We start from the raw sequence: 11,568 nt of genomic DNA on the forward strand, positions 1-11,568 counted from the left end.
GGAACGCCCAGTCATGAAGACCATACCCGGAAGCGGCGGAGAAGATCGCTCTCTAAAACGGTAAGTACAGCTTCGATTAAAAAAAAACTAGCCGATTCCCCTAGACAAAATGAGCATCCATCTAAGGTTAAAAAAAATGTTTAGGGTGAACTCCCGCTTTAAGGTCTCCCCCCTCCTTTTTTTTCTTTTTTTTTTTTTAAGAACAATATGATTAAAGGGTTAGTTCACTTTTACCAAGCTACTGCCTATGCAGATTAGGGGCGTCTGTAGAAAAAAAATAAACTGTGCAGCTATGACTAAAGTTAAATAAAGTCACATCGTAGTCTCCCTCAGCTCCGTCGGGTGAGATCAAATACACATGCAAATATAGTGTCTTTCGCGCTACTAGTGAGTAAATGTGAATAAGAAGAAGCTAGAGCAAAAAAGCTGCTAAATCTAATGGTGTTCACTGTACACAAAAATGGATAACTGTATGAAGGTGGTCTAGCGCTAAAGAAAATACAAAAACGTGCAAACTGTAAAAAAAAAAAGTAACAGTGCTGTGCATTAAATTGCAATGGAATCATAAATTGTGCAAATGTGCAAACACTTGATGATCCACAAATAAATACAGCATCAATAAGTGATCAATAAATAGTACCAATGTGCAAAATCGCAAAAAGTGCAAAGTGACAAAAATGCACTTAAATGATTGTTCAATACAACAATGAAATGAATAAATGGGAAAAAGTTCTAGATCAGTGTTTCTCAACTCCAGTCCTCAAGGCGCACCAACAGGTCATGTTTTCAGGATTTCCCTCAGATGAAATGGCTGTGGTAATTACTAAGGCAGTGAAACTGATTAAATCCCCTGTGCAAAATAATGGAAAGCCTGAAAACATGACCTGTTGGGGCGCCTTGAGGACTGGAGTTGAGAAACACTGTTCTAGATCATCCCATATAGTGAGTAATGGGAGCAAACAGGATCAATCTTCCAATGTATCAACAATCTTGATGAGGATGTTTCCTTAATTGCAGTATTGAACCATAGTGTGTGTCCTCCACCAGTCTCCCAGAACTCTCACCTCGCTACCATAACAGGCACATGAATGGACTGCAAGGTTGCTGATGAGCGGCCTCGTCATTTTATTTACAAGCTCTGCAGCTTGGTAACAGGCCTTGTGTTATTGAATATGAATTTTAAAATGTATTTATTCACTGGTCTACAACATCTAGTCTGTCAGAGGTTTAAACAATACTGGATGATCTGTATCCGTTGGAGAATGTGTGTTTGTTGTTTTATTGTACTTGGTGTGTTTTTCAGGTTGGATAAATGGCTTGCTGCAGCAGTGGACTGCTTGGAGTATTTTCCAGATGAGCAAATTGTGATGCTAAGTCAACAACTACCACAGCGTTCTGAGGACAATTTGGATCTTTATAAGAAGATGCTGTTTGATGTTGTTGCAAAATATTACTCACAAGAGAGAGACCCGTTTATCGAAGGGCAAATGGTTACGATTCTGCCTGGAGTTGTTGAACTCATGGGTGAGAACTATTGGCTTAGACTTTGATTTTAGTGAAGAAAACCTTCCAGATGGGTAGGATAAGTTCACCTTTCTGAACATGGTATACCCACATTTAGGCTGCATTCACACCTTGGCGTACAAAATCGCGGCGTTTTGTCCCGCGAATTGCGGCGACAAATTGCAGCCTGGATCCTGGACCTCTATGGAGATGGTTTACATCTCCTATGCCGAACGCCGCCTGAAAAAAAGGTCCGGGACTTGTTTTCAGGCGGCAGGCGTTCGGCGTGGAGATGTGAACCATCTCCATAGAGGTGCATGTTAAATCATCCCTCCAGCGTCTCGGGGCTGCAGCGGCGTCGCACTACAGGCGTATATATGCCTAGGTGTGAACGGGGGCTTAGGGTGTAACCTGTAAAATATTCAGCACCAGACTCCCATCCCCTTATGGTAGCGAGCCAGGGATCTTCTCCCCTTTACTCTGCCACAATTCAGAGGCCGTGGCCATGCGGGGCTCCGCCCACATGGCCCCATCATTGATTTACAGATCCCTGTGAATCAATGAACTACAAATACAACGGCCTTTGCGGCTTGTAGTTCTCAATGAACCACCAGGGCGCTGTGATAGTTAATTGATTCTGTGTAAAACTGCCTACCTTGATGACGCCTTACACTGACAGTCTATAGGAGACCTGCATGGCATCAGTAATCTGATCGCTAGTACAATGCTTTTCAGGCTCCTAACGCAAAAAAAACAAACAGTAAATGCGTTTTTTGCAAAAAAAAAAAGCATTATTAAGATTTTTTTTTTTTTTTTTTTTTTTAAAAGGTAAATTTATCCTTTTGAACTTTATTTCATAAAAGGCCCCATCTACCCAAAACTGGAATTTCAGTGCATTAGTGGGTTTAGTTTCCCTTTTAATTTTGCATCTGTGTGGAACTCCAGCATTAAGATTTTTTTCTTTCTTTTTTTTTCTTTTAAGTTCTTGTCCATGATCCATATAGATTTCTGCTGTTCAGCCTCGAAGCAGCACAACATCTCAAAAGGAAATGTTCCAGCTGGGCACTTGTTTTTTGTGCAAAAGAATCTGTTCATTCCCATGGAAAGGCTGTTGCTCATTGGCCTCAATAGTGAAGAGAGCCTTTGAATTGCAATTAAAGACTGGCTCAAGAGGGTAGAATATGTCTGTCATGTGGAAGAACTTTATCATGCATGTGAAGCTAGGATGGAAACATTTTAAGAAATGTGGGATGGCTGGTTTAAATTTAAGGGATCCAGAAACCTATGCAGAGTTGATAGAGGTTTGAGAGAAACCGATTATCTATATCAAACGCAAACAAAACCTTTTTTTATGTATGGGGTTGTTATTTGGATATGTGAAGTGATGATATATGATTTCTTATTAGTATGATATAAATATAAAATAAAGTACAGTATTTATCGGGGTATTGCGCGCTCCGGCGTATAGCGCGCACCCCTAAAGTGAACCCGCATTCCTGTAAAAAAAGATTTTAGTACTTACAGTTTTGGTGTCTTGCGCGGCGTCCATCGGTCCGCCTCGTCGGGTCCGTCTGCGGCTTCGGTGGTGTCCTCGTCGGGTCCGGCGTCCTTCTGCGGTGTCCTCCCCACTCGATCCCCGCGCTGAGTTTGAACTACTGCGCCGGCATATACCGAGCGCAGTACACTTGTGTATAGTCAGGCAGGCTCGGCTCCTCTTGCGGTCACGTCCTGTACGTCCAGGACGTGACTGCGAGAGGAGCCGAGCCTGCCCGACTATACACGAGTGTACTGCGCTCGGTATATGCCGGCGCAGTAGTTCAAACTCAGCGCGGGTATCGGCGTATATCGCGCACCCACGATTTTGCCCTAAACGCCGATACGCCGATAAATACGGTATATTAACCCTGGGATGGGATTATTGTTGAGCAAAGTTTCAGGTGCTTTCCAGGGATTTTTATGGTATAATAGAATCACTAGGGTTTAAGGTAGGAGTGTGTAAGTGGAGCTTCTAAACCCTTAATTTTATTTACACAGTACCTGTTTGATAGATTCCCACAGGAAGTTATATCTTTCAGTAAAATGCCCCAGGATTGATGTAGATTATTAAAGACCATCTCAGGACAAAGCTGTACCCTAACCGACTATCCCAATAGATCAGGTAATAAGACTTGATATGTTTTTTCTAGAACAAGGAAAAAGAAACCAAGCTTTGGAAGCCATCCAACTTTATCTAAGGCTGCTAATGCCACAAGCCAGAGAAGAGCTCCGCAGATTAATAACATTCATGACAACTGCCTCTGAATCTGATGCTTATAGGTTGCAGAAGCAGGTATGTAAAACAAATTTGGGTTGCTGATGACTTGAAATTCGTGGCTGCGGTTGAAAACATGCTTGCTGATCTAATCGGGACATTTTGTATTCATAAACATGTCATTTTATTGATGGCTTAGAACAGGAGTTCTAAGCCACCTTACGATCGCCCTCAAAAGGCCGGTTTTATCTGTAAGACTAGATGTCCAGAGAACCACTCCCACTTACATTAGATGCCAAGAGCCTCCCCCTGCCATCAGAAGTCATGGGGGGGGGGGGGGGCTAAAGCTGCACAGAGGAGCAGGATCTGAAGGAGTCCCGTCCTCCTCTCTGCTGAGACAAGGGGTGGTGGTGATGTGGGGAGTGCTGTAGCTGCAGGAGAGGTGTGAGGGCCACATGAAATGACCTGGATGGCCAGATTCGGCCCACGGGCCTTGTTTGACACGTTGCTTAGAACATTCAATACTGCTAAAGTGCACCTGTGCCAACACATTGAAGTGTTTACATCAGGGTTTGACAAATTTTGCTTGGAATCTAGGAGCCAGCTAAAAAAGTTAAAAGCCAGAAAACTCGCCCCCGTCCCACCAAGCTCGCGCGCAGAAGCAAACGCATACGTGAGTAGCGCCCGCATATGTAAACGGTATTCAAAACACACATGTGAGGCATTGCCGCCATTGGTAGAGTGAGAGCAATAATTCTAGCCCTAGACCTCCTCTGTAACTCAAAACATTCAATCTGTAGAATTTATTAAACGTCGCCTATGAAGATTTTAAAGGGTAAAGGTTTGTCGCTAATCCACGAGCGGACGCAATTTTTAAGCGTGACATGTTGGGTAACAATTTACTCATCGTAACATTATCTTTCACAATATAAAAAAAAATTGGGCTAACTTTTTACTGTTGTCTTATTTTTTTTATTAAAAAAGGTGTAATTTTTAAGTGTATTTTGTAAGACTGCTGCGCAAATACGGAGTAACAGAGTATTGCAACAACCGCCATTTTATTCTGTAGGGTGTTAGAATAAAAAATAATAATAATAAAATGTTTGGGGGTTCTAATTGGAGGGAAGGAGATGGCACATTGGAACTGCTGTTTTACTTGTCATGCCAACGGCCACCACAAGATGGTGCCAGATCACGGAAGGAAGCTTAGGACTGCAGAAGGCCGCAAAGCCACAATTTCTTAGCGCAATTGCGACCGGGCACCCGGATTTTGTCGAGTCCTGGTTTACATATTTTTAAAGCAAAAAAACATGTTCTTACCTTTTTTGATTGACTATATCTAACTGTCCCCTCCCGCCACTCTCCGATGTTTCTTGGACTTACCGCTTCCACCGGTTTGCCCGAGAAACAATCCTACGGTGCGGCTGGCTGCTCCCATGGGTGTTTTTAAAGAGTTAAAGTGATTTTTAAAGTCTCCAAGTTTTTTTTTTTTTGTAATCTTAATTCATTCACTGTGCAGCAGTCCCCCTAATACTTGCCTGAGACCATCTCGATTCAGCGATGTTGCACGAGAGTCTCCGCTGCCTGGGACTCTCCCTTCTCATTTGCTGAGACAGCAGCGGGGCGCCATTGGCTCCCGCTGCTGTCAATCAGTCAGTGAGCCAATGACGAGAGAGGGGCCAAACCGTTGCTCTGTGTCTTAATGGACACACAAAGCAGCGGCTCAGGTGCCCCCATAGTAAGCCGCTTGCTGTGGGGGCACTCGGCAGAGGGGCAAGGGACCCGAGAAGAGGAGGGTCTGGGCTACTCTATGCAAAACCACTGCACAGAGCAGGTAAGTATTACATATTTGTTTATTATTTTTAAATGGTGGGGGATGAGATTCTTTAATAGACTCTCTATGGCCTTGGAGGTCTGGGGCGACTTAATGACATCACTTCTGGTCCAGGCTGGATGAAAATAATTGCAATTTTTTTATTTTTTTCTATCTTTTGCTTTCAAAATAAATACATTTAAAGCGCCCCATCTATCTGTGCTCGCGCGCAGAATGTAACGCATGTGTAAGTAGCGCACGCATATGTAAACGGTATTCAAACTACACATGTGAGGTATCGCCACGGACATTAGAGGGAGAACAATAATTCTAGCACTCTAACTCTAAACAGGTAACCGTTTAAAGTATCACCTGTCGCCATTCCACGAGTGTGCGCAATTTTAAAATGTGACCTGTTGGGTATCCATTTACTCAGTGTAACATCTTAACATCCCACATCAGACAAATAACTTGATAACTATTATTCTGTTTTTTTTTTTTGTTTTTGTTTTTGTTTTTGTTTTGTTTTATAATTATTTAAAGTGTAAAAAAAAAAAATTTTTTTTTTTTTAACTGTGTCTGCAAAACGCTGCACAAATACCGTGTGACATAAAAATTGTTACGATCGCTGTTTTATTCCCTAGGGTCTCTGCTAAAAAGTATGTTTGGGGGTTAGAAGTAATTTTCTAGCAAAAAATACCAATTTAAACTTGTAAACAAAAAGTGCCAGAAAAAGCCTGGTTGGCAAGTGGTTAATAGAGTTCCAATGAGTGCAGACATTTGCTTTCGGAAACTAATAATTTTCTACAAAACTTTTGAGCTTGTAATTGAAACAAACAACATTCTGCTTTTGTGGGTTGTAGTAAATGCATAAAAATGCAATTTGATCAGATCTAAACCATCCGCTTTCTTTGGACTGGATAAAGCGGCTCTCAGTTGCTATGAAGAGTTTTGTAACATTAATTACAGGTACTGCTGCAGCTCATAATCTGGAAAAACATTTACAGCCCTATATTTATAAGTCATTTGAGTTATAGTTGATAAAGAAAAACTCTTTTTTAAAAAGAGCATACAACAGATAGAGAGTGTGTGTGTGTGTGTATGTGTGTGTGTGTGTGTGTATATATATATATATATATATATATATATATATATATATATATATATATATATATATATATATACTCTATGTAAAAAAAAAACAGCAATTTGAGTAATTCTTACTTTCTTCTCCCCTTTCAGTTTGATAACAAGGTTATAGTGATGAAAACCTTTACTAAAGTGATTGCACAGAACACTGTGGTATCAAAAGCACAAAGTGAAGAATTTTCTGTGTTTTTAATCGAAAAATTCAGCGAACTCTTTAAGGTAAGTGCCTATGTTCTGTGGAATCGATTTGGAATGCGATATTCTTTACTACTGTTGTCAGCGGAAATTTGCATTAAATAAAACAAAATGTAGTAAATAAAACCTCAGCCATAGGCTGTATCTGTTTAAACCAGCCGTCTTAAATGCACAGCTTGTCCAGGTGAAACAAATACATTTGCATGGCTCTGCAAAGTATCTTGAAATGAGAAGTCCTTATTTTTGGAATTTGTGATGAAAGTAAGACCTGTTTTAACAACATTCTACTATTCTGATATTTATGAAAGATGATTTGCTTGTAGTTAAAGCAAAATTAAAGGCAGTTTGTTTTAAAAACAAACAAACCTGTTATACTTCCCTGCTCTGTACAGTGGTTTTGCACAGAGCAGCCCTGATCCACAGCTTCTCGGGGGCCCCCGGCTGGCACTCCTGGCCCCTCCCTTTTTCTGAGTGCCCCCAGAGAAAGCGGCTTGCTATGTGGGCACCCAAGCAGGCTTGCTCCTTGAGTGGCTGCTCTGAAGGTAAAAAAACATTGAGAACCACTTTAGGTACTTTTTAATTGTAGTTACTAATGTATGCATGTATCCAGTATCTAATTGCCTTTTCTTAATTGTATAGGACACAGGCTTCTGTTGTTTAAGACCGTGGCTTATATGCTGCCACCTTCAGATGAGGACACTGGCAAACAAAGCTGTTGGATAGCCCATGTAATCTCTTGCTCACAGAAATCCTTTGTTTTTTTGCTAGTGCCCTTTTGTGACGGATGACCAAGATTGGGATATTACTGACTTGGTGGCTGACCATACCTTTGATTTAGAATTAGGAAAGTCCTTTTTACAGTAAACCTGGACTGTCCTCACAATGGATGTTAGCTTGTTGCGGTGGGGAGGGAGTCCTAGGGACAGAAATGGTCCAAGAGATGAAGCCATTGAGTTAGTCCAGACTTTTATCAACTTTCTCGAGGTAAGGGTTGTTTGCCTTTATCCGATATGATGGACTGGGCAGCTTCAGGGAGGATTGACGAAAGCTCAGTCAGACAATGCCACAGCTGTGGCTTACAAAAACTTTCAGGGCAGCGCCAAAGGGTACATTTCCAACCTTGTCTGCAGTCCATAGTCCCAGAGTTAATGATTGTGTGATGGACTATTCGCCACCTGAATGCAGGAGACATCTGTCACCGTTTGGGGATGCCAGATGCGGATCTGTTGGCATCTTGCTTTAGCAAGGTGGACAGGTTTGTGGCCATGATCTGGGATTCAAGGACCTTTGCAGTGGCGACCTGGTGGGAGCAGTCCTGGCTAATATATGCCTTTTCTCCTGCGAGGGGTGTACTCATTTTTTTGAGATACTGTATACTCCAGGTAAAGAATTTTGCAGGAAATTCAAAAATACATTACCTTTGCGCCATATGCTTCTTATGAAACTTTAATTTGCGTCAAAGTAGTGATAATTTTAAATGTACTTTAAATCGGTATAAAAGTTAAATGCTTCATTTTGTAGACTCCCATGGAGTTGTTGGATCTTGTAAGCACAAAATTAAGAAGTCTACAGAATGGATTGGATCCAGATGACCATGCAGGTATGTCAACTTTGTCAGTATATTCAGTCTATGAACACTTTAAAGGGGTTGTAAAGGTTTTTTTTTTTTTTTTCTAAACAGGTTCCTTTAAGCTAGTGCGTTGTTGGTTCACTTACCTTTTTCCTTCCATTTCCCTTCTGAATGTTTTTTTCTTTGTCTGAATTTCTCACTTCCTGTTTCTCCTCAGTAAGCTTGCCCCCATCATCTGGCTGGGGGTTAGTCAGCCAGAACAGCTTACTGAGGAGGAACAGGAAGTGAGAATTCAGACAAAGAAAAAAACATTTTAGAAGGGAAATTGAAGGAAAAGGTAAGTGGACCAACAATGCACTAGCTTAACCACTTAACGCCCGCCGCACGACTATTTACGTCCGCAAAATGGCACGGACAGGCAGATGGACGTATATATACGTCCTTGCCTTTGCGCGGGTCGGGGGTCCGATCGGGACCCCCACTGCGTGCCGCGGGCGGATTCCCTCGGGGAGCGATCCGGGACGACGACGCAGCTATTCATTTATAGCCGCTCCGTCGCAATCGCTCCCCGGAGCTGAAGAACGGGGAGAGCCATATGTAAACACGGCTTCCCCGTGCTTCACTGTGGCGGCGCATCGATCGTGTCATCCCCTTTATAGGGGAGACGCAATCGGTGATGTCAGTCCTACAGCCACACCCCCCTACTGTTGTAAACACACACTAGGTGCACCCTAACTCCTACAGTGCCACCTGTGGTTAACTCCCAAACTGCAACTGTCATTTTCACAATAAAGAATGCAATTTAAATGCATTTTTTGCTGTGAAAATGTCAATGGTCCCAAAAATGTGTCAAAATTGTCCGAAGTGTCCGCCATAATGTCGCAGTCACGAAAAAAATCGCTGATCGCCGCCATTAGTAGTAAAAAAAAATAATAATTTATAAAAATGCAATAAAAGTATCCCCTATTTTGTAAACGCTATAAATTTTGCGCAAACCAATCGATAAACGCTTATTGCGATTTTTTTTTTTTTTTTACCAAAAATAGGTAGAAGAATACATATCGGCCTAAACTGAGGAAAAAAATGTTTTATATATGTTTTTGGGGGATATTTATTACAGCAAAAAGTAAAAAATATTGAATTTTTTTCAAAATTGTTGCTCTATTTTTGTTTATAGCGCAAAAAATAAAAAACGCAGAGGTGATCAAATACTACAAAAAAGAAAGCTCTATTTGTGGGGAAAAAAGGACGCCAATTTTGTTTGGGAGCCACGTCGCACGACCATGCAATTGTCTGTTAAAGCGACGCAGTGCCGAATCGCAAAATCTGGCCTGGGCATTTAGCTGCCTAAAGGTCCGGGGCTTAAGTGGTTAAAGGAACCTATTTAGAAAATAAAAAACAAACCTTTACAACCCTTTTAATGCAGAGAAACTTTTTATTATTATTATTAACCACTTACGGGTGTGTGTGTGTGTGTGTGTGTGTGTGTGTGTGTGTGTGTGTGTGTGTGTGTGTGTGTGTGTGTGTGCCCTTTCAGCAAGTGGTTATTACAAAATAGCTGCAACTGGGCGGTTGTGAAAAGTCACCCCACCTCCCACCACCACAGTGGTTCCCAGGCTCTGCTGTTCCTCCACATGTCAAACTATTGTAGAAAACTACAAATATTTTGGCAGATAAAGCCATTAACGTGTTTTTGTATCTTAACTGCATTTGCCTGTTCCACTTAAACATCTTGAAATACAGGGGTTTTGCATGTTAAGAATAAAGGGGGGGGTGTGTGTGTGTGTGTACACAGTGGGTTTTTCTTTTTCTTGCAAAAATGACAGAATTTTGTCACTTCATGTGTTTATATTGCCCTGTGACAGGCTTCACGTTTTGTCAGCGTTTAACGCCTGAAGAATATGAAAGGGAGAGGTTTTCATACACCATAAGGGAAATCCAGCAGTTAAAGGCAGCGGTGGACAGGAATTGTTCTATTCCAGATAAGAAGAAAAAGAAAATGATGAAAGAATTCCAGAAGTATCATCCTTCTGCTTTCAGTGGCCCAGTCCCAACATGATCCAATTACAGTGGTGAATTTTTATGCACTTTTTGTTAATTGTAAGATGTTATGTTCGCCTTTTAAGGAAAGATGCAGAAATTCCTTCTGCTACTTTCCATGATCTGCTTTTTGCACAAATTTAATATAGGGGATATATAATTTATTGCAGTGTTTTTGGGATGGTTTTCCCTGGTTCTAATTTGGCAAATACTAATCTGTGAGGGCTTATTGAGTTTCTTAGGGGATTGATTTTTACAATGCTGGTGTTGTCTAAGTATGCATGAATGCTAGATACTAACACATGGCTTGTGATCTCTGCATGCTTATTGGCATCCGGTGCAGCAGTATAGTAATTGTTGAAAATAAACTTGTACAAATGCGTTCTATAGAAAGTTATGCTGCACTGAATATATTGTGCTCTATTTACTACAAGCAAATAAGTTCACTTTGCAAGGGAACTATGCCTTCAATTTAAAGTGATACTAAAGCCTTGGTTGTTTTTAAAGATAAAAAATTATATATATATATATATATATATATATATATATATATTTATATATATATTTATATATATATATATTTATATATATATATATTATTTTTTTTTTTTTTATACACTTTCCTGCTCTGTGCAGTGGTTTTGCACGAGGCAGGCAAGTGTAAAAATAAATAAGTAAATAAATTAGGGCTGTTACTGATCAAAATGTTTCTGTTCGATTGTTTTATTAATCGACTAATTTTGATTAATTATAACGCACATACAGATCCAACTACTTTTAGCTGATCTCCTTGCAGGCTGATTCCCAGTGCAGCTACCAACCACTGGAAAAATGGATAGCAGGATACAAAAAACACACGCTCGATGGGAATAGCTTTAAAACTTTTCTAGTCTTCAAGTAGGTAACCAAATAAATATTGCACTGGAGATAAAATGGATGTAGCTACATAAACTGTAAAAATGGTGTGAGTAATACCAAACGGTAGCAAACGCAGTCATAAAAACATGTAGCTAAGTATGATACTGGTATAATAATGTGTACAACGAT

At 40.7% G+C, this 11,568-nt stretch overlaps 1 protein-coding gene across 1 annotated transcript in view; it reads left to right on the forward strand.

The window, feature by feature from the left end:
• The window catches only part of DEPDC4 (DEP domain containing 4), a 32,603-nt gene extending 21,592 nt beyond the window's left edge, over positions 1 to 11,011 (forward strand). Inside the window, exons 5-9 of the mRNA XM_040344331.1 lie at positions 1,304 to 1,524; positions 3,690 to 3,832; positions 6,810 to 6,935; positions 8,433 to 8,511; positions 10,347 to 11,011. Of these exons, the coding sequence (XP_040200265.1) occupies positions 1,304 to 1,524; positions 3,690 to 3,832; positions 6,810 to 6,935; positions 8,433 to 8,511; positions 10,347 to 10,540 (763 nt within the window). The 3' untranslated portion in view covers positions 10,541 to 11,011. The remainder of the gene's footprint in view (positions 1 to 1,303; positions 1,525 to 3,689; positions 3,833 to 6,809; positions 6,936 to 8,432; positions 8,512 to 10,346) is intronic.
• Positions 11,012 to 11,568: the final 557 nt, after the last annotated feature.

Source organism: Rana temporaria, chromosome 3 (assembly GCF_905171775.1).
Source record: "Rana temporaria chromosome 3, aRanTem1.1, whole genome shotgun sequence".
Taxonomy (NCBI): Eukaryota; Metazoa; Chordata; class Amphibia; order Anura; family Ranidae; genus Rana; species Rana temporaria.